The sequence below is a fragment of the Nerophis ophidion genome, linkage group LG04 (genome assembly GCF_033978795.1).
Source record: "Nerophis ophidion isolate RoL-2023_Sa linkage group LG04, RoL_Noph_v1.0, whole genome shotgun sequence".
NCBI classification, from domain to species: Eukaryota; Metazoa; Chordata; class Actinopteri; order Syngnathiformes; family Syngnathidae; genus Nerophis; species Nerophis ophidion.
The window spans coordinates 4343380-4367769 of record NC_084614.1 but is presented as its reverse complement, the minus strand read 5'-3'; the positions used below and the strand labels follow the sequence as shown (position 1 = coordinate 4367769).

General features: G+C 37.6%; 1 protein-coding gene across 1 annotated transcript in view; it reads right to left on the bottom strand.

The window, feature by feature from the left end:
* Positions 1-9941, bottom strand: part of LOC133552146 (neurobeachin-like) — a 208396-nt gene extending 198455 nt beyond the window's left edge. The window contains exon 1 of the mRNA XM_061899502.1: positions 9453-9941. Coding sequence (XP_061755486.1) covers positions 9453-9683 — 231 coding nt within the window. The 5' untranslated portion in view covers positions 9684-9941. The remainder of the gene's footprint in view (positions 1-9452) is intronic.
* Positions 9942-24390: the final 14449 nt, after the last annotated feature.

Sequence of the window (24390 nt, the reverse complement as noted above, 5' to 3'; positions counted from 1 at the left end):
TGATCAAAAGCATCGATAACTTGTTTATAGAAGTCTTCCTTATCTTTCTTCAGTTTTAAAAGTATCTCTGTCTCGATGGAGATCTTCCTTTATTACTTCCTGCTTCGATTGAAAGTCCAGTTTAGAAAACTGTTTTATTTTAGATATGCAATCCTCCATGTTAAAAGTGCAAGCGAGAGTAAAAAATAAACTCTTGTTGCTTGTTGTCACTTCTGCAGCCGAGTAGTCGCAAGAAGGATCACTAGTGGCCTCTACCACCAGGACTTAATGACTCAAATTTGGCACACGCAGCTATGATATATTAATAAAACTTAGCTGCTTACTGTTCTTTTTAGCATATTCAATAAGTTGGACCTTAAATCCTACTGAATAGCTCTTAATCTTCTTCCCTTTATGAGATTTCAAATGATTGAAATCAGCCTCCTCCATTTTGAAAATGATGACAGGTGAAGTGTCACTCGTGACGTGACGAGTTTGACCCGGTGGAAATTCTAGGCATATGCTAATTATTTGGCAAAACGAGTTTGACCCGGCGGAAATTCTAGACACGCGCTAATAAAAATAATATTTTGGGAAACGAGTTTGACCCGGCGTTAATCCTGAGCCGGCGGTAATGCTAAGCATGCGCTAATTATTTAGCGAAACGAGTTTGACTTGGCAGTAATTCTAGGCAGGCGCATACTATACACCCGTCGGGAATTCAAGGAAATACGGTAACCTTTTTTTGCAGTGAATTCCTAAAAACGGTTGAGTGTTGTGTAGAAGAACTTGAATCACTGTAAACACCTCGGCAGATCTTTGACATTTTAACCTAGAACACAGAATAACTGAGGTGTTCCTCAAAGCACCAATTTAAGTCGTTTAAGTCCTCTATGTCCCTAAGGTTTCGGAATGTGATTTATGTAACTAATGCTGCTAGCTTGTTTACTTTAGACGCAGTCTGCAGTCATTTGTTGAACTTCTTTAGCTGTACCCGCGGCGTTCCTCAAGGTTCCATCTTAAGTCCTCTCGTTTTCATCTGTTTGGACTATTCAACCCTGCGAATTCACTTCAAAAAAGTTGCCATTAATTTACATCTTTGCAGCAAATTCCTAAAAACGCTAGAGAGTTGTGCGGAAGAACTTGGACCACTGCAATCACCTTGGCAGATCTACGCATTGATATTTTAACCTAGAACACTGGATAACTGAGGTGTTCCTCAAGGCTTCAGACGCAGTCTAGAGTCATTTGTTCAACTTCTTTAGTTATACCCGCGGCGTTCCTCAAGGTTCCATCTTAAGTCCTCTCTTTTTCATCTGTTTGGACTATTCAACCCTGCGAGTTCACTTCAAAAAACTTGCGATGAACTCACATCTTGGCAGCAAATTCCTAAAAACGCTAAAATGTTATGCGGAAGAACTTGGACCCCTCTAAACACCTTAGCAGATCATTGACATGTTAACCTAAAACACTGAATGACTGAGGTGTTCCTCAAGGCAGTCCTTTAAGTCCTTAAGTTTCTGGAATGTGATTTATGTGACTAATGCTGCTAGTTTGTTTACTTCAGACGCAGTCTGCAGTCATTTGTTCAACTTCTTTAGTTGTACCCGCGGCGTTCCTCAAGGTTCCATCTTAAGTCCTCTGTTTTTCATCCATTTGGACTATTCAACCCTATGAGTTCACTTCAAAAAATTTGCAATTAACTCACATCTTTGCCGCAAATTCCTAAAAACGCTAGTGTTGTGAAGAAGAACTTGGACCACTGCAAATACTTAGGCAGATCTTTGCATCGTTATTTTAAACTAGAACACTGAATAACTGAGGTGTTCCTCAAAGCAGTCCTTTAAGTCCTTAATTTTCCGGAATGTGATTTATGTAAGTAATGCTGCTAGCTTGTTTACTTCAGACGCAGTCTGCAGTCATTTGTTCAACTTCTTCAGCTGTACCCGTGGCGTTCCTCAAGGTTCCGTCTTAAGTCCTCTCTCTTTCATCTGTTTGGACTATTCAACCCTGAGTGTTCACTTTAAAAAAATTGCGATTAAATCACATTTTTGCAGCAAATTCCTAAAAACGCTAGTGTTGTGAAGAAGAACTTGGACCACTGCAAATACCTAGGTGGATTTAGCATTGATACTTAAACCTACAACATTGAATAACTGAGAGGTTCCTCTTGGCTTCAGACGCAGTCAGCAGTCATTTCTTCAACTTCTTTAGTTGTACCCGCGGCGTTCCTCAAGGTTCCATCTTAAGTCCTCTCATCTTCATCTGTTTGGACTATTCAACCCTGCGCGTTCACTTCCAAAAACTTGCGGTGAACTCACATCTTTGCAGCAAATTCCTAAAAACGCTAGTGTTGTGAAGAAGAACTTGGACCACTGCAAACACCTTGGCAGATCTTTGCATTGATATTTTAACCTAGAAAACTGAATAACTGAGGTGTTCCTCAAGGCAGTCCTTTAAGTCCTTAAGTTTCTGGAATGTGATTTATGTGACTAATGCTGCTAGTTTGTTTACTTCAGACGCAGTCTGCAGTCATTTGTTCAACTTCTTTGGTTGTACCCGCGGTGTTCCTCAAGGTTCCATCTTAAGTCCTCTGTTTTTCATCCATTTGGACTATTCAACCCTGTGAGTTCACTTCAAAAAACTTGCAATTAACTCACATCTTTGCCGCAAATTCCTAAAAACGCTAGTGTTGTGAAGAAGAACTTGGACCACTGCAAATACTTAGGCAGATCTTTGCATCGTTATTTTAAACTAGAACACTGAATAACTGAGGTGTTCCTCAAGGCAGTCCTTTAAGTCCTTAATTTTCCGGAATGTGATTTATGTAAGTAATGCTGCTAGCTTGTTTACTTCAGACGCAGTCTGCAGTCATTTGTTCAACTTCTTCAGCTGTACCCGTGGCGTTCCTCAAGGTTCCGTCTTAAGTCCTCTCTCTTTCATCTGTTTGGACTATTCAACCCTGAGTGTTCACTTTAAAAAAATTGCGATTAAATCACATTTTTGCAGCAAATTCCTAAAAACGCTAGTGTTGTGAAGAAGAACTTGGACCACTGCAAATACCTAGGCGGATTTAGCATTGATATTTAAACCTACAACACTGAATAACTGAGAGGTTCCTCTTGGCTTCAGACGCAGTCAGCAGTCATTTCTTCAACTTCTTTAGTTGTACCCGCGGCATTCCTCAAGGTTCCCTCTTAAGTCCTCTGTTTTTCATCTATTTGGACTATTCAACCCTGCGAGTTCACTTCAAAAAATTTGCAATTAACTCACATCTTTGCAGCAAATTCCTAAAAACGCTAGTGTTGTGAAGAAGAACTTGGACCACTGCAAATACCTTGGCAGATCTTTGCATTGATATTTTAACCTAGAATACTGGATAACTGAGGTGTTCCTCAAGGCTTCAGACGCAGTCTAGAGTCATTTGTTCAACTTCTTTAGCTGTACCCGCGGCGTTCCTCAAGGTTCCATCTTAAGTCCTCTCTCTTTCATCTGTTTGGACTATTCAACCCTGAGTGTTCACTTCAAAAAACTTGCGATGAACTCGCATCTTGGCAGCAAATTCCTAAAAACGCTAGAATATTATGCGGAAGAACTTGGACCACTGCAAACACCTTAGCAGATCATTGACATGTTAACCTAGTACACTGAATGACTGAGGTGTTCCTCAAGGCAGTCCTTTAAGTCCTTAAGTTTCCGGAATGTGATTTATTTAACTAATGCTGCTAGCTTGTTTACTTCAGACGCAGTCTGCAGTCATTTGTTCAACTTCTTTAGTTGTACCCGCAGCGTTCCTCAAGGTTCCATCTTAAGTCCTCTGTTTTTCATCCATTTGGACTATTCAACCCTGTGAGTTCACTTCAAAAAATTTGCAATTAACTCACATCTTTGCCGCAAATTCCTAAAAACGCTAGTGTTGTGAAGAAGAACTTGGACCACTGCAAATACTTAGGCAGATCTTTGCATCGTTATTTTAAACTAGAACACTGAATAACTGAGGTGTTCCTCAAGGCAGTCCTTTAAGTCCTTAATTTTCCGGAATGTGATTTATGTAAGTAATGCTGCTAGCTTGTTTACTTCAGAAGCAGTCTGCAGTCATTTGTTCAACTTCTTCAGCTGTACCCGTGGCGTTCCTCAAGGTTCCGTCTTAAGTCCTCTCTCTTTCATCTGTTTGGACTATTCAACCCTGAGTGTTCACTTTAAAAAAATTGCGATTAAATCACATTTTTGCAGCAAATTCCTAAAAACGCTAGTGTTGTGAAGAAGAACTTGGACCACTGCAAATACCTAGGCGGATTTAGCATTGATATTTAAACCTACAACACTGAATAACTGAGAGGTTCCTCTTGGCTTCAGACGCAGTCAGCAGTCATTTCTTCAACTTCTTTAGTTGTACCCGCGGCGTTCCTCAAGGTTCCATCTTAAGTCCTCTCATTTTCATCTGTTTGGACTATTCAACCCTGCGCGTTCACTTCCAAAAACTTGCGGTGAACTCACATCTTTGCAGCAAATTCCTAAAAGCGCTAGTGTTGTGAAGAAGAACTTGGACCACTGCAAACACCTTGGCAGATCTTTGCATTGATATTTTAACCGAGAACACTGGATAACTGACGTGTTCCTCAAGGCTTCAGACGCAGTCAGCAGTCATTTGTTCAACTTCTTCAGCTGTACCCGGGGCGTTCTTAAGGTTCCATCCTAAATCCTTTCTTTTTAATCTGTTTGGACTATTCAACCCTGCGAGTTCACTTCAAAAAACTTGCGATTAACTCACATTTTTGCAGCAAATTCCTAAAAACACTAGTGTTGTGAAGAAGAACTTGGACCACTGCAAACACTTTGGCAGATCTTTGCATTGATATTTTAACCTTGAACACTGGATAACTGAGGTGTTCATCAAGGCTTCAGGCGCAGTCAGCAGTCATTTGTTCAACTTCTTTAGTTGTACCCGCGGCATTCCTCAAGGTTCCCTCTTAAGTCCTCTGTTTTTCATCTATTTGGACTATTCAACCCTGCGAGTTCACTTCAAAAAATTTGCAATTAACTCACATCTTTGCAGCAAATTCCTAAAAACGCTAGTGTTGTGAAGAAGAACTTGGACCACTGCAAATACCTTGGCAGATCTTTGCATTGATATTTTAACCTAGAATACTGGATAACTGAGGTGTTCCTCAAGGCTTCAGACGCAGTCTAGAGTCATTTGTTCAACTTCTTTAGCTGTACCCGCGGCGTTCCTCAAGGTTCCATCTTAAGTCCTCTCTTTTTCATCTGTTTGGACTATTCAACCCTGCGAGTTCACTTCAAAAAACTTGCGATGAACTCACATCTTGGCAGCAAATTCCTAAAAACGCTAAAATGTTATGCGGAAGAACTTGGACCCCTCTAAACACCTTAGCAGATCATTGACATGTTAACCTAGTACACTGAATAACTGAGGTGTTCCTCAAGGCAGTCCTTTAAGTCCTTAAATTTCTGGAATGTGACTTATGTAACTAATGCTGCTAGTTTGTTTACTTCAGACGCAGTCTGCAGTCATTTGTTCAACTTCTTTAGTTGTACCCGCGGCGTTCCTCAAGGTTCCATCTTAAGTCCTCTCTTTTTCATCTGTTTGGACTATTCAACCCTCAGTGTTCACTTCAAAAAACTTGCGGTGAACTCACATCTTTGCAGCAAATTCCTAAAAACGCTAGTGTTGTGAAGAAGAACTTGGACCACTGCAAACACCTTGGCAGATCTTTGCATTGATATTTTAACCTAGAAAACTGAATAACTGAGGTGTTCCTCAAGGCAGTCCTTTAAGTCCTTAAGTTTCTGGAATGTGATTTATGTGACTAATGCTGCTAGTTTGTTTACTTCAGACGCAGTCTGCAGTCATTTGTTCAACTTCTTTGGTTGTACCCGCGGTGTTCCTCAAGGTTCTTTGGCAGATCTTTGCATTGACAATTTAACCTAGAACACTGAATAACCGAGGTGTTCTTCAAGGCACCCTTTCAAGTCCTTTAAGTCTGTAAGTCCTTAAGTTCCCGGAATGCTGCCAGCTTGTTTACTTAGACTTAGACAAAAATGAAGTCAGTAGTCATTTGTTTAACTTCTTTAGGTATATTGTGGTGTTCCTCAAGGTTCTATCTTAAGTCCTCTCTCTTTCATTTGTTTGGACTGTTCAACCCTGCGAGAATACTTCAGAAAACTTGCCATGAACTCACATCTTTGCAGCGGATTCCTAAAAAAACACCAGAGTGCTCTCATGGAGAGGGTCATTGACGAGCTTCTCTGCTAAAAAATCTTTAAAAACAGCAGAGCGCTCGGGTAACGCTGACAAGATAGCTAGACCAGAATCAAACATTAACTGGTTCTCTGGAATATACAAAATGAGACTAATAGTGAAGGAGAAAATCCGGCAGCCTTAGGAAATGAGGCCCCGAAACCAATTGAGTTGAATATCCTTGCAGGGTTGAATAATCTGACACACGCCCCTCAAAATGAGATTACTAAGTATAAAAATGAGCTGCAGTTTTTTTTAATGAAATAAACTGCTGTTCAGAATGTGTCCACCGGATGTCGCAATACAAGTGTAACCCATGTCACGCATGACACACTTTATAGATGTCCCTTCTCCTCGGCAAAGAAGAAAATAAGCGCAGGCAATCAGCTGCTCCTCTGGTGGCCGGCAGCGGATGGTGGCAGACTGAGGCTGTAGCCACGAACAATACCTTTATTCAGTATAAATTATCCACTCGACGGATAAAGTAATGTGACGGTAGGATGCAAAAACTTAAGTCACCATGGCCATCATCTTTGTAGTTAGAGTTCCGTGCTGCGCTCGCGATTGGTTCACAGCGCGATGCGCACCCTGAACTCTGTTGTAAAAAAATTTGTGTTTCTACGTGTTGTTTGTTCTATTAAATCTACCATTTAGTTGCGTTACCTTAATTTTGGCTAGTGTGTCATTCTGATAATTGTTGTGTTTATATTATAATTGTAATATTTGAATGATGACAAATAAATGTGTTGTGGCAGTCGCGGATGTCACCAATGTGACGGTTTGAGGAAACATGTCTTAAATGGTGAACTGCCAACATAAGAACGCTGAACAGGAAGTGCTTAAAGTTTAACGGCTTGGTTGATCCAAGTTCATTCTTTTCTTCATGGTGTTTTTGAAACTGCACCGATTTTTCAACCAACTTGAAGTGTTTTGCCAAGAGGATTCTTTCCAATGTGTACATTTTCAAAATGGGCTAGCTCTATTTTTGGCCACAGTAAAAAAAACAAAGAAAGTAATCTGAAGTTGTCTTGAAACGCACAATACCTTCTTTCATTGTAATTTATATACTCGACGGATACAATAATGTGACGGTAAGATACACAGACTTAAGTCAACGTGGCCATCATCTTTGTACTTAGAGTTTCATGCAGAGCTCGCGATTGATCGACGGCGCGATGTGCACCCTGAACTCTGTTGTAAAAATGTGTGTTTCGACATGTGTTCTAGTAAATCTACCATGTAGTTACGATACTTTAATTTCGGCTATCGTGTCATTCTGACAATTGTTGTGTTGATATTATAATTGTAATATTTGAATGATGACGAATGAATGTGTTGCGGCAGTCGTGGATGTCAGCAATACGGCGGTTAGAGGAGCACATCTTAAATGGCGAACTGCCGACAGGAAGTGCTTAAAGTTCAATTGCTTGGTGGATACACTGAGACAAAGTTTAAGTTCATTGTTTTCATTGTATTTTTGGTCACAGTAAAAAAACAAAAAAAGTAATCTGAAGTTGTCTTGATTTTGACTGACGCTGGAGCGACGCACAATACCTTCTTTCATTGTAAATGGTTCTCTTGACGGATAAAATAATGCAACAGTACGATGCGAAAACTTAGGTCAACGTGGCCATCGTCTTTGTAGGTAGAGTTCCATGCTGCGCTCGCGATTGGTCGACGGCGCGATGCGCACCCTGAACTCTGTTGGTAAAATTCGGTTTCTACAATTTTTCAATCAACTTGAAGTGTTTTGCCAAGAGGATTATTTCTAACGTGTACATTTTCCGAATGGGCTAATTCTATTTTTGGCCAGAGTAAAAAACAGAGAAAGCAATTTGAAGTTGTCTTGATTTTGACTGACGCTGGAGCGAGGCACAATACCTTCTTTCATTGTAAATGGTTCTCTTCACAGATAAAATAATGCAACAGTACGATGCGAAAACTTAGGTCAACATGGCCATCATCTTTGTAGCTAGAGTTCCGTGCTGCGCTCGCGATTGCTCGACGGGGCGATGCGCACCCTGAACTCTGTTGGTAAAATTTGGTTTCTATAATTTTTCAATCAACTTGAAGTGTTTTGCCAAGACGATTATCTCTAACGTGTACATTTTCCGAATGGGCTCGTTCTACATTTCGCCACGTTGAAACAAAAGCAACCTGAAATTGTCTTTATTTTGACGTAATCATGCTGTGATTTTACCAGTCCGGGGGGCCCCACACGGGAATAGAATTTCCTCCATGCTGCCCCTGAGCTAAAATGCGTCCATATTTTACCTCGAAGAACAGCTTCCTCTCGCTCTACGTGCTTCTTGAGCCACTGCAGCATCCTCCCCCATCCCCCCCGCCTCTCCACCTGCTTTTAAATGCACGGCACAGCCCAGGCGGCTCAGTCCATGCAGGAGGTGGTGGCGGCGGCGGCAGCGCTCCGAGAAACAGCACGCCGCTCCTTATTAGCCCCTTTTTTTTTAAGAACGGAGTAGGGGCGTCCTTCACCTTAATTGGCCACGTCGCAAACGGAGCGAGCGGCGAGGTCAGACGAAGTGACGGGAGGCAACATGGCCGCTCACATGCATGATGCATGGAGGAGGGATGACGTGCACGGCGGCATCCAGCATGCCGCCAGCATCCCCTCCTTCCGGCTCATCTGTTTCGTAACCACACACACACACACACACACACACACATATGTCCAAAATTAAATCCTGCCTGCATCACAACCTGCAAAAATAAATGGCGGAGGGGGGGGGGGTAAAATTAATGGGGGGACCTGCCCCGCCACATGAAATAATCACCATGCAACACCAGGGCCTTCCTTTGCCCACCACTCCTCCTCCTCCTCCTCCTCCAAAATGGGCCTCACATGCAGCCTCTCACGCACATATCGATGGATAGCATCATGCTAAGTGGGCCTTTGTCAATCCAAACACCCTAATTGCATTTTTATTTTTTTATTTTTTCTCCATAAATTAGGGGGTGGTCAAGTGGATGGTGTAGCCGCTGGAGTGACACTAGAAGCGGACTGCTTGATTTGTTGCAGCCGTCATGAAGTCAACAATGGCTGCTGATTATGGGGAGGGGGGGGTCCTTCTTTCCCTTCCTCCCTTCCCCCGGTGTAAGAAAGATGAAGATGCGCGCAAAGCGAACAAACAAATGACATCATCCTCTCAAGGCGTCGTCAACAAAGCCCCCCCACCCGGGCGGGAAAAAGACTCACCAGGTTGAGGACCGTCTCCACGATGTCCCGGTTGCTGACTTCCCCGACCTGGATCAGGCCCACCAGCACGGCGAATTTCATCTGGATATTCCTGATCGGCACGGCGGGGTTGATGACGCCGGCCGGGAGGACCATGGAGCCGGCGGAGGACACCATCCTCTCCGGTGAGTCGGCGGCCGCCAGCGAGGAAGTGGAGCCCGGCGGTGGTGAGAGCGGCTTCTCGCTCGACATGACCTCCCCCACACCCCCTCCACTCCCGGCCCGGGGGTGGTGTCTACCTGCCCCTACAAGCTGAGCCCTGGCGGCGACAAACACATCCGCGGGAGCGGGGGCCGAACAACGTTCCTCGCTCGGGTGTCGCGCGGAGGGCTTCGGTGGCTGCTCTCTCTCGCTCTCTCCCCCCGTCGCCGAGTGTCTCTCTGGCGGCTGTGCGGGCTGCAGTCAGTGCGCTCGACGTCGAGGCTTCCACGCCATGTTGACGCCCCCTGGCTGCGGTGGGCCGCTGGTGTCGCGCATGCGCGTTGGCGGCAGACCTTCTGGAAAACGGAGGGCGCGTGCACGCCTTTGACCTTTGACACCGGCCGGGTAAGAAAAAAGTCGTTTTTTTGTCACAAAAACACCTCTGCCTTTATTTGTATTAATTGCGGGCCTGCTGTGTACCAAAGCACCCCATAATACTTGTATTTTAACTAGTATTAATAATACTAGCATGTTAGCATGTTAGCATGTTAGCATTAGCATGATAACATTTCAAACTATTTTATATTTTTATTTTTTTTATCCTGTAAAACATGTTTGAGTGCTATGAAAAGCACTATACCAAATAAAATGTATTATTATTATTATTATTATAATGAAACATTTAATGCCAGCATGTTAGCAAATGTTGGATTTTTGAACTAAAAATCATTTGATTAGCATGCTAATATTTAATGCTGGCATGTCAACAAATATTGGATTTTTTAACTGAAAATCATTGGTTTAGCATGTTAACATTAGCATACTAACATTTAATGCTAGCATTTTAGCAAATAATAGATTTTTGAACTAAAAATCATTGGATTAGCATGTTAACATTAGCATACTAACATTTAATGCTAGCATTTTAGCAAATGTTGGATTTTTGAACTAAAAATCATTTGATTAGCATTTTAGCATGCTAATATTTAATGCTAGCATGTTAGCAAATGTTGGATTTTTAACTGAAAATCATTGGATTAGCATGCTAACATTAGCATGCTAACATTTATTGTTAGCATGTTAGCAAATGTTGGATATTTGAACTAAAACTCATTGGATTAGCATATTAACATTAGCATACTAACATTTAATGCTAGCATGTTAGCAAATGTTGGAATTTTTGAACTAAAAATCATTGGATTAGCATGCTGACATTAGCATGTTAACATTGGAATGCTAACATTTAATGCTAGCATGTTAGAAAATGTTAAATTTTTAAACTAAAAATCATTGGATTAGCATGCTAACATTAGCATGCTAACATTTAATGCTAGCATGTTAGCAAATGTTGGATTTTTCAAACTAAAAATCATTACATTATCATGCTAACATTAGCATGCTAACATTTAATGCTAGCATTTTAGCAAATGTATGTTTGAACTAACATTATCATGATAATCTTTTACCTTTTATGGTATAATTTTTTTTCCAGTTTTTTGTTTGAACTTAAAAATCATGGTTTTCTGGGGCTAGGTTGATTGGTAACACTAAACGGTCCCGAGTGTGTGAATGTTGTCTGTCTATCTGTGTTGGCCCTGTGATAGGCTCCAGCCCCCTCCTGCCACCCCAAAAGGAACAAGCGGTAGAAAATGGATGGATTATTATGGGCCTGCTGCGAAGCGAGCCCTTGGCACCATTTTAGAAGATAGTTATGTTGGAATGTTAACATCAGCATGCTAACATTTAATGCTAGCATGTTAGCAAATGTTGGATTTTTAAACTAAAAATTATTGGATTAACTTTTGTTAATGCTAGCGTGTTAGCAAATGTTGGAATTTTTTAACTAAAAAGCATTGGATTAGCATGCTAACATTAGCATGTTAACATTGGAATGCTAACATTTAATGCTAGCATGTTAGAAAATGTTAAATTTTTAAACTAAAAATCATTGGCTTAGCATGCTAACATTAGCATGTTAACATTGGAATGCTAACATTTAATGCTAGCATGTTAGCAAATGTTGGATTTTTAAACTAAAAATCATGGATTAGCATGCTAACATTAGCATATTAACATTGGAATGCTAACATTTAATGCTAGCATGTTAGAAAATGTAAAATTTTTAAACCAAAAATCATTGGATTAGCATGCTAACATTAGCATGTTAACATTGGAATGCTAAAATTTAATGCTAGCATGTTAGCAAATGATACATTTTTAAACTAAAAATCATTGGATTAGCATGCTAACATTAGCATGTTAACATTGGAATGCTAACATTTAATGCTAGCATGTTAGCAAATGTTGGATTTTTGAACTAAAAATCATTACATTATCATGCTAACATTAGCATGCTAACATTTAATGCTAGCATTTTAGCAAATGTATGTTTGAACTAACATTATCATGCTCATCTTTGACCTTTTATGGTATAATTTTTTTCCAGTTTTTTGTTTGAACTTAAAAGTCATGGTTTTCTGGGGCTAGGTTGATTGGTCACACTAAATGGTCCCTAGTGTGTGAATGTTGTCTGTCTATCTGTGTTGGGCCTGCAATGAGGAGGCGACTTGTCCAGCGTGTACACTGCCTTCTGCCCAAATGCAGCTGAGATAGGCTCCAGCACCACCACTTGGCGCTATCTTTGAAGTACAGTATGTTAAACCTCTCCTATAGCATGCTAATGTTAGCATGCTAACCTTTTACTGTTTAATTAAAATATTATGGCACCCCTTATTATTAGGGACCGAATGTCCCTTTAAGACAGAGACCCCTATTGTATTTCTACGGTTTTATTATTATTATACCGCCGCCTTTTTGAGCTGTAATTTGAACCCCTTAACATGCTTCAAAACTCACCAAATTTAACACACACATCAGGACTGCCAAAAATTGCGATCTAGTCAAAAAAACAAAACTCAAAATTGCGCTCTAGCGCCCCCTAGGAATAAAAGACAGACAAAACGCTCCTAGGAAGAAAACACAGACAAAACTGCTTGTAACTTCCGGTAGGAATGCCGTAGAGACATGAAACAAAAACCTCTATGTAGGTCTCACTTAGACCTACATTTCATTCATTTACACCTTTCAGTAAAAATCAACAGGAAGTTGGCAATTACCCCTTCACAACAAAAGTTTTGTAAAAACCCGTCACCTTTTTTCAAACATTATCTCCTCTGAGCGCGTTGGTTGTGTCGGCTTCAAACTCGCACAGGAAGGAGATTGAACCCTTCTGATTAAGATGGCCGCTTAAAAGCAGGAAGCACCAGCGTGACCACGCAATGCAGAGAAGGTAAAGATATGTTGACTGGGTGATCAGACGGAGGCACCAGTTTGACTCCAAGGTACAGAGAAGGTAGGTAATGTGCGGGTAAAGATATGTTGACTTGGCGAAAGAAGAAGGCACCAGTTTGACTCCAGGATACAGAGAAGGTAGGTAATGTGCAGGTAAAGATATGTTGTCTGGATGATGGCAGGAAGCACCAGCGTGTATGGGTGAAAGAAAGAAGCACCAGTAAGACCCCAGGATGCAGGGAAGGTAGGTAAGGTGCAGGTAAAGATATGTTGAATGGGTAAAGGCAGGAAACACCAGCATAAGCCGGTCCCGTCCATCGCTGCCTATTATTGTAAATATGCCGCACATATATTCATGTAAATGTCAAACAAAGCCTGAATAAATATAGATAGCACATAAATAACATATAAGGACTTCCTAAGCAAATGTCAGAGCCCCCCAGCCCCCCAACATTTGGGGGCAAAAGGCTGAAGAAGGCGATGAATATTGATATAATGCCTAAATAAAATATGATTCCATTAATCCAGATTCATGCTCGCGATTGAGGATGAGGTCCACATGAAAGTCCTTCATGCCAGAGGGTCACATCTGCTGGCAGGAAGATCCACTTAGGGGGGGAGGGGGGAGAGTACGTGCATGCTCGGGCGCGTGGGCCTGCGTGGGAGCGGGTGTTCATTACACGCCACTTTGATGTGCTGCCGCTCACTTCCTTGAGATGCTCGACAAGGGTGGTGTGGGAGTGACACGCCGTGGCCCCGTGTTTGTGTGTTCTTGTTTTTCTAGCCGTCTTGAGACACCAACAAGGAAAAGTACGTCCATGTGAGGACCGGTGAACTAGTTAGGGCCAAAATCAAGGTTAATACGGAAAACCATTGCATCTAATAGAGAGCCAAATACTAGAGTCTGTGAACATTGCTCCAAAGTCAGTTTTTTTTGTTGTTGATTTTATGAGCAAACAAAAGTAAAAAGTATCGTCCATGTGAGGACCGGTGAACGAGTTTAGGCTAAAATCAAGGTCAATACGGAAAACCATTGCATCTAGTAGAGAGACAAATACTAGAGTCCGTGAACATTGCTCCAAAGTCAGGGTTTTTTTTGTTGATTTTATGAGCATACAAAAGTAAAAAGTACCGTCCATGTGAGGACCGGTGAACTAGTTAGGGCCAAAATCAAGGTTAATACGAAAAACCATTGCATCTAGTAGAGAGCCAAATACTAGAGTCTGTGAACATTGCTCCAAAGTCAGGTTTTTTTTCTGTTGATTTAATGAGCATACAAAAGTATAAAGTACCGTCCATGTGAGGACCGGTGAACGACTTAAGGCCAAAATCGAGGTTAATACGGAAAACCATTGCATCTAGTAGAGAGCCAAATACTAGAGTCTGTGAACATTGCTCCAAAGTCAGGGTTTTTTTTGGTTGATTTAATGAGCATACAAAAGTGAAAAATATTGTCCATGTGAGGACCGGTGAACTGGTTAGGGCCAAAATTGAGGTTAATACGGAAAACCAATGCATTTAATAGAGAACCAAATACTAGAGTCCGTGAACATTGCTCCAAAGTCCGGGTTTTTTTTGTTGATTTTATGAGCATACAAAAGTATAAAGTACCGTCCACGTGAGGACCGGTGAACGAGTTTAGGCTAAAATCAAGGTTAATACAGAAAACCAGTGCATCTAGTAGAAAGCCAAATACTAGAGTCTGTGAACATTGCTCCAAAGTCAGGTTTTTTTTTGTTGATTTTATGAGCATACAAAAGTAAAAAGTACCGTCCATGTGAGGACCGGTGAACTAGTTAGAGCCAAAATCAAGGTTAATACGGAAAACCAGTGCATCTAATAGAGAGCCAAATACTAGAATCCGTGAACATTGCTCCAAAGTCAGGGTTTTTTTTTGTTGATTTTATGAGCATACAGAAGTAAAAAGTACCGTCCATGTGAGGACCGGTGAACTAGATAAACCAAAATCAAAGTTAATACGGAAAACCATTGCATCTAGTAGAGAGCCAAATACTAGAGTCCGTGAACATTGTTCCAAAGTCAGTTTTTTTTTTGTTGATTTTATGAGGTGTGAACAAGTGATGACATAATTCATGGTCCCAATAACATTGTATCGAATAGACAATGTCTCATTTGCACCCCTGCTGGTGACATCCATCAAAATGAGGGTGGTCCCCAAAAAGGAGGGATTTTTACAATTGACTGTGTGTCGCTTTTAAAAGTGCTCCCCCTCTGGTCAACATATGAAACAACAAGTGTGTGTAATAAATTGAAATGTGCCCCCTTCATAGTTGATATGTATATAGAGACATACTCTAGAAAGGCTGCTCCTAAAGATGGAGGCATTTTTCTCAGGTCCCCACAAGGTAAGAAATACATGTGTGTGTGTGTGTGTGTGTGTGTGTGTGTGTGTGTGTGTGTGTGTGTGTGTGTGTGTGTGTGTGTGTGTGTGTGTGTGTGTGTGTGTGTGTGTGTGTGAGCCCTTAGAACAATTTTAACACACAAAAAACAGTCGTGGTGACAGTCCCATGCATGCACACAATCTATATTAGCACACACACACATACACACACACAATTGTCTTTGTTAGCACACAAAGGCGTGTGCAGCTTTGTCTTGAAGAACACAAAAGAGTTCCTCCATCAGGGCGTCTCTGCTCAGACGCCGGCTGCTGATTGGCTGACAGTCGGACACTTCGGTGTTTGTGGGGACCAACAAACTGACGGTTTTGTTCTTGTCAGGACATGGAAGTGGGCGACACGCCGAGCACTGAGGTCATGTTGGATGTCCTCACACAATCGCCTACTGGATAATGGATGGATGGGAGAAGATAATGGATGGTTGGTTGAAAATTATTTGGATGGATGCATGAGTGAGTGGATGAATAGACGAGTGTATGTTGGATGGATGAAGATGATGGAGGCTAAATGATGAATAGTTGAATGAATGGTTGGATGGATGGTAAAGACGATGGATGGTTGGTTGGATAGAGAAAAATGGTGGCTGAATGGGTTACTCGTTGAAAAACAACCCAAAAATGGTTCATAATTTTAAAAACACAGAAATGTAGTTACAATACTAGCCTTATAACCCAAAAAATGGGTTGCTCTTCATAAAAATAAAATGCCCTTAAAAAAAAAGTAACTTTTTAATTTAAAAAAAAAAAAAAGCATTTACCCAAAAATGGGTTGCTCATTGAAAAACAACCCACCAAATAGTTCATAATTTTGAAAACTCAGAAAATTTGTTAAAATTATACGCTTATAACCCAAAAAATGGTTTGCTCTTCATAAAAATAAAATCCCCTTTCAAGAACAAAGTAACGTTTTGATTGAAAAAAAAAAGCATTTACCCAAAAATGGGTTACTCATTGAGAAACAACCAAAAAATGTGTCATGATAATGAGTACCCAAAAATGTAGTTAAAATACGAGCCTTATAACCCAAAAAATGGGTTGCTCTTCATAAAAATAAAATGCCCTTAAAAAAAAAGTAACTTTTTAATTTAAAAAAAAAAAAAAGCATTTACCCAAAAATGGGTTGCTCATTGAAAAACAACCCACCAAATAGTTCATAATTTTGAAAACTCAGAAAATTAGTTAAAATTATACGCTTATAACCCAAAAAATGGGTTGCTCTTCATAAAAATAAAATCCCCTTTCAAGAACAAAGTAACGTTTTGATTGAAAAAAAAAAGCATTTACCCAAAAATGGGTTACTCATTGAGAAACAACCAAAAAATGTGTCATGATAATGAGTACCCAAAAATGTAGTTAAAATACGAGCCTTATAACCCAAAAAATGGGTTGCTCTTCATAAAAATAAAATGCCCTTAAAAAAAAAGTAACTTTTTAATTTAAAAAAAAAAAAAAGCATTTACCCAAAAATGGGTTGCTCATTGAAAAACAACCCACCAAATAGTTCATAATTTTGAAAACTCAGAAAATTAGTTAAAATTATACGCTTATAACCCAAAAAATGGGTTGGTCTTCATAAAAATAAAATCCCCTTTCAAGAACAAAGTAACGTTTTGATTGAAAAAAAAAAGCATTTACCCAAAAATGGGTTACTCATTGAGAAACAACCAAAAAATGTGTCATGATAATGAGTACCCAAAAATGTAGTTAAAATACGAGCCTTATAACCCAAAAAATGGGTTGCTCTTCATAAAAATAAAATGCCCTTAAAAAAAAGCATTTTACCCAAAAATGGGTTACTCATTGAAAAACAACCCACAAAATGGTTCATAATTTTGAAAACTCAGAAAATGAGTTAAAATTATACCCTTATAACCCAAAAAATGGGTTGCTCTTCATAAAAATAAAATCCCCTTTCAAGAACAAAGTAATGTTTTGATTGAAAATAAAGCATTTACCCAAAAATGGGTTACTCATTGAGAAACAACCAAAAAATGTGTCATGATAATGAGTACCCAAAAATGTAGTTAAAATACGAGCCTTATAACCCCAAAAATGGGTTGCTTTTCATAAAAATAAAATGCCCTTAAAAAAAAAGGAAATTTTTAATAAAAAAAAAAAAATAAGCATTTTACCCCAAAATGGGTTACTCATTGAAAAACAACCCACAAAATTGTTCATAATTTTGAAAACTCAGAAAATGAGGTCAAATTATACCCTTATAACCCAAAAAATGGGTTGCTCTTCATAAAAATAAAATCCCCTCTCAAGAACAAAGTAACGTTTTGATTTTAAAAAAAAGCATTTACCCAAATGGGTTACTCATTGAGAAACAACCAAAAAATGTGTCATGATAATGAGTACCCAAAAATGTAGTTAAAATACGAGCCTTATAACCCCAAAAATGGGTTGTTTTTCATAAAAATAAAATGCCCTTAAAAAAAAAGCATTTCACCCACAAATGGGTTACTCATTGAAAAACATCCCACAAAATAGTTCATAATTTTGAAAACTCAGAAAATGAGTTAAAATTATACCCTTATAACCCAAAAAATGGGTTGCTCTTCATAAAAATAAAATCCCCTTTCAAGAACAAAGTAATGTTTTGATTGAAAATAAAGCATTTACCCAAAAATGGGTTACTCATTGAGAAACAACCAAAAAATGTGTCATGATAATGAGTACCCAAAAATGTAGTTAAAATACGAGCCTTATAACCCCCAAAATGGGTTGCTTTTCATAAAAATAAAATGCCCTTAAAAAAAAAGCATTTCACCCACAAATGGGTTACTCATTGAAAAACATCCCACAAAATAGTTCATAATTTTGAAAACTCAGAAAATGAGGTCAAATTATACCCTTATAACCCAAAAAATTGGTTGCTCTTCATAAAAATAAAATCCCCTTTCAAGAACAAAGTAATGTTTTGATTGAAAAAAAAAGCATTTACCCAAAAATGGGTTACTCATTGAGAAACAACCAAAAAATGTGTCATGATAATGAGTACCCAAAAATGTAGTTAAAATACGAGCCTTATAACCCCAAAAGTGGGTTGTTTTTCATAAAAATAAAATGCCCTTAAAAAAAAGCATTTCACCCAAAAATGGGTTACTCATTGAAAAACATCCCACAAAATAGTTCATAATTTTGAAAACTCAGAAAATGAGTTAAAATTATACCCTTATAACCCAAAAAATGGGTTGCTCTTCATAAAAATAAAATCCCCTTTCAAGAACAAAGTAATGTTTTGATTGAAAATAAAGCATTTACCCAAAAATGGGTTACTCATTGAGAAACAACCAAAAAATGTGTCATGATAATGAGTACCCAAAAATGTAGTTAAAATACGAGCCTTATAACCCAAAAAATGGGTTGCTCTTCATAAAAATAAAATGCCCTTAAAAAAAAAGTAACTTTTTAATTTAAAAAAAAAAAAAAGCATTTACCCAAAAATGGGTTGCTCATTGAAAAACAACCCACCAAATAGTTCATAATTTTGAAAACTCAGAAAATTAGTTAAAATTATACGCTTATAACCCAAAAAATGGGTTGCTCTTCATAAAAATAAAATCCCCTTTCAAGAACAAAGTAACGTTTTGATTGAAAAAAAAAGCATTTACCCAAAAATGGGTTACTCATTGAGAAACAACCAAAAAATGTGTCATGATAATGAGTACCCAAAAATGTAGTTAAAATACGAGCCTTATAACCCAACAAATGGGTTGCTCTTCATAAAAATAAAATGCCCTTAAAAAAAAGCATTTTACCCAAAAATGGGTTACTCATTGAAAAACAACCCACCAAATAGTTCATAATTTTGAAAACTCAGAAAATGAGTTAAAATTATACGCTTATAACCCCAAAAATGGGTTGGTCTTCATAAAAATAAAATCCCCTTTCAAGAACAAAGTAATGTTTTGATTGAAAATAAAGCATTTACCCAAAAATGGGTTACTCATTGAGAAACAACCAAAAAATGTGTCATGATAATGAGTACCCAAAAATGTAGTTAAAATACGAGCCTTATAACCCCCAAAATGGGTTGCTTTTCATAAAAATAAAATGCCCTTAAAAAAAAAGCATTTCACCCACAAATGGGTTACTCATTGAAAAACATCCCACAAAATAGTTCATAATTTTGAAAACTCAGAAAATGAGGTCAAATTATACCCTTATAACCCAAAAAATTGGTTGCTCTTCATAAAAATAAAATCCCCTTTCAAGAACAAAGTAATGTTTTGATTGAAAAAAAAAGCATTTACCCAAAAATGGGTTACTCATTGAGAAACAACCAAAAAATGTGTCATGATAATGAGTACCCAAAAATGTAGTTAAAATACGAGCCTTATAACCCCAAAAGTGGGTTGTTTTTCATAAAAATAAAATGCCCTTAAAAAAAAGCATTTCACCCAAAAATGGGTTACTCATTGAAAAACATCCCACAAAATAGTTCATAATTTTGAAAACTCAGAAAATGAGTTAAAATTATACCCTTATAACCCAAAAAATGGGTTGCTCTTCATAAAAATAAAATCCCCTTTCAAGAACAAAGTAATGTTTTGATTGAAAATAAAGCATTTACCCAAAAATGGGTTACTCATTGAGAAACAACCAAAAAATGTGTCATGATAATGAGTACCCAAAAATGTAGTTAAAATACGAGCCTTATAACCCCAAAAATGGGTTGTTTTTCATAAAAATAAAATGCCCTTAAAAAAAAAGCATTTCACCCACAAATGGGTTACTCATTGAAAAACATCCCACAAAATAGTTCATAATTTTGAAAACTCAGAAAATGAGTTAAAATTATACCCTTATAACCCAAAAAATGGGTTGCTCTTCATAAAAATAAAATCCCCTTTCAAGAACAAAGTAATGTTTTGATTGAAAATAAAGCATTTACCCAAAAATGGGTTACTCATTGAGAAACAACCAAAAAATGTGTCATGATAATGAGTACCCAAAAATGTAGTTAAAATACGAGCCTTATAACCCCCAAAATGGGTTGCTTTTCATAAAAATAAAATGCCCTTAAAAAAAAAGCATTTCACCCACAAATGGGTTACTCATTGAAAAACATCCCACAAAATAGTTCATAATTTTGAAAACTCAGAAAATGAGGTCAAATTATACCCTTATAACCCAAAAAATTGGTTGCTCTTCATAAAAATAAAATCCCCTTTCAAGAACAAAGTAATGTTTTGATTGAAAAAAAAAGCATTTACCCAAAAATGGGTTACTCATTGAGAAACAACCAAAAAATGTGTCATGATAATGAGTACCCAAAAATGTAGTTAAAATACGAGCCTTATAACCCCAAAAGTGGGTTGTTTTTCATAAAAATAAAATGCCCTTAAAAAAAAGCATTTCACCCAAAAATGGGTTACTCATTGAAAAACATCCCACAAAATAGTTCATAATTTTGAAAACTCAGAAAATGAGTTAAAATTATACCCTTATAACCCAAAAAATGGGTTGCTCTTCATAAAAATAAAATCCCCTTTCAAGAACAAAGTAATGTTTTGATTGAAAATAAAGCATTTACCCAAAAATGGGTTACTCATTGAGAAACAACCAAAAAATGTGTCATGATAATGAGTACCCAAAAATGTAGTTAAAATACGAGCCTTATAACCCAAAAAATGGGTTGCTCTTCATAAAAATAAAATGCCCTTAAAAAAAAAGTAACTTTTTAATTTAAAAAAAAAAAAAAGCATTTACCCAAAAATGGGTTGCTCATTGAAAAACAACCCACCAAATAGTTCATAATTTTGAAAACTCAGAAAATTAGTTAAAATTATACGCTTATAACCCAAAAAATGGGTTGCTCTTCATAAAAATAAAATCCCCTTTCAAGAACAAAGTAACGTTTTGATTGAAAAAAAAAGCATTTACCCAAAAATGGGTTACTCATTGAGAAACAACCAAAAAATGTGTCATGATAATGAGTACCCAAAAATGTAGTTAAAATACGAGCCTTATAACCCAACAAATGGGTTGCTCTTCATAAAAATAAAATGCCCTTAAAAAAAAGCATTTTACCCAAAAATGGGTTACTCATTGAAAAACAACCCACCAAATAGTTCATAATTTTGAAAACTCAGAAAATGAGTTAAAATTATACGCTTATAACCCCAAAAATGGGTTGGTCTTCATAAAAATAAAATCCCCTTTCAAGAACAAAGTAATGTTTTGATTGAAAATAAAGCATTTACCCAAAAATGGGTTACTCATTGAGAAACAACCAAAAAATGTGTCATGATAATGAGTACCCAAAAATGTAGTTAAAATACGAGCCTTATAACCCCCAAAATGGGTTGCTTTTCATAAAAATAAAATGCCCTTAAAAAAAAAGCATTTCACCCACAAATGGGTTACTCATTGAAAAACATCCCACAAAATAGTTCATAATTTTGAAAACTCAGAAAATGAGGTCAAATTATACCCTTATAACCCAAAAAATTGGTTGCTCTTCATAAAAATAAAATCCCCTTTCAAGAACAAAGTAATGTTTTGATTGAAAAAAAAAGCATTTACCCAAAAATGGGTTACTCATTGAGAAACAACCAAAAAATGTGTCATGATAATGAGTACCCAAAAATGTAGTTAAAATACGAGCCTTATAACCCCAAAAGTGGGTTGTTTTTCATAAAAATAAAATGCCCTTAAAAAAAAGCATTTCACCCAAAAATGGGTTACTCATTGAAAAACATCCCACAAAATAGTTCATAATTTTGAAAACTCAGAAAATGAGTTAAAATTATACCCTTATAACCCAAAAAATGGGTTGCTCTTCATAAAAATAAAATCCCCTTTCAAGAACAAAGTAATGTTTTGATTGAAAATAAAGCATTTACCCAAAAATGGGTTACTCATTGAGAAACAACCAAAAAATGTGTCATGATAATGAGTACCCAAAAATGTAGTTAAAATACGAGCCTTATAACCCAAAAAATGGGTTGCTCTTCATAAAAATAAAATGCCCTTAAAAAAAAAGTAACTTTTTAATTTAAAAAAAAAAAAAAGCATTTACCCAAAAATGGGTTGCTCATTGAAAAACAACCCACCAAATAGTTCATAATTTTGAAAACTCAGAAAATTAGTTAAAATTATACGCTTATAACCCAAAAAATGGGTTGCTCTTCATAAAAATAAAATCCCCTTTCAAGAACAAAGTAACGTTTTGATTGAAAAAAAAAGCATTTACCCAAAAATGGGTTACTCATTGAGAAACAACCAAAAAATGTGTCATGATAATGAGTACCCAAAAATGTAGTTAAAATACGAGCCTTATAACCCAACAAATGGGTTGCTCTTCATAAAAATAAAATGCCCTTAAAAAAAAGCATTTTACCCAAAAATGGGTTACTCATTGAAAAACAACCCACCAAATAGTTCATAATTTTGAAAACTCAGAAAATGAGTTAAAATTATACGCTTATAACCCCAAAAATGGGTTGGTCTTCATAAAAATAAAATCCCCTTTCAAGAACAAAGTAACGTTTTGATTGAAAAAAAAAGCATTTACCCAAAAATGGGTTACTCATTGAGAAACAACCAAAAAATGTGTCACGATAATGTGTACCCAAAAATGTAGTTAAAATACGAGCCTTATAACCCAAAAAATGGGTTGCTCTTCATAAAAATAAAATGCCCTTAAAAAAAAGCATTTTACCCAAAAATGGGTTACTCATTGAAAAACAACCCACAAAATAGTTCATAATTTTGAAAACTCAGAAAATGAGGTCAAATTATACCCTTATAACCCAAAAAATGGGTTGCTCTTCATTAAAATAAAATCCCCTCTCAAGAAAAAAGTAACGTTTTGATTGAAAAAAAAAGCATTTACCCAAAAATGGGTTACTCATTGAGAAACAACCAAAAAATGTGTCATGACAATGAATACCCAAAAATGTAGTTAAAATACGAGCCTTATAACCCAAAAAATGGGTTGCTCTTCATAAAAATAAAATGCCCTTAAAAAAAAGTAACTTTTTAATTTAAAAAAAAAAAAAAGCATTTTACCCCAAAATGGGTTACTCATTGAAAAACAACCCACAAAATAGTTCATAATTTTGAAAACTCAGAAAATGAGTTAAAATTATACCCTTATAACCCAAAAAATGGGTTGCTCTTCATAAAAATAAAATCCCCTCTCAAGAACAAAGTCACGTTTTGATTGAAAAAAAAAAGCATTTACCCAAAAATGGGTTACTCATTGAGAAACAACCAAAAAATGTGTCGTACTAATGAGTACCCAAAAATATAGTTAAAATACGAGCCTTATAACCCAAAAATTAGTTGCTCTTCATAAAAATAAAATGCCCTTAAAAAAAAAGTAACTTTTTAATTAAAAAAAAAAATAAAGCATTTTACCCAAAAATGGGTTACTCATTGAAAAACAACCCACAAAATAGTTCATAATTTTGAAAACTCAGAAAATGAGTTAAAATTATACCCTTATAACCCAAAAAATGGGTTGCTCTTCATAAAAATAAAATCCCCTTTCAAGAACAAAGTAACGTTTTGATTGAAAAAAAAAAAGCATTTACCCAAAAATGGGTTACTCATTGAGAAACAACCAAAAAAATGTGTCATAATAATGAGTACCCAAAAATGTAGTTAAAATACGAGCCTTATAACCCAGAAAATGGGTTGCTCTTCATCCATCCATTTATCCATCTTCTTCCGCTTATCCGAGGTCGGGTCGCGGGGGCAGCAGCCTAAGCAGGGACGCCCACACTATCCTCTCTCCAGCCACTTGGTCCAGATCCTCCCGGGGGATCCCGAGGCGTTCCCAGGCCAGCTGGGAGACATAGTCTTCCCAAAGTGTCCTGGGTCTTCCCCGTAGACTCCTCCCGGTCGGACGTGCCCGAAACACCTCCCTCGGGAGGCGTTCGGGTGGCATACTGACCAAGATGCCCGAACCACCTCATCTGGCTCCTCTCCATGTGGAGAAGATTGACAGAGCTTCTCACCCTATCTCTAAGGGAGAGACCCGCCACCCGGCGGAGGAAACTCATTTCGGCCTCTTGTACCCGTGATCTTATC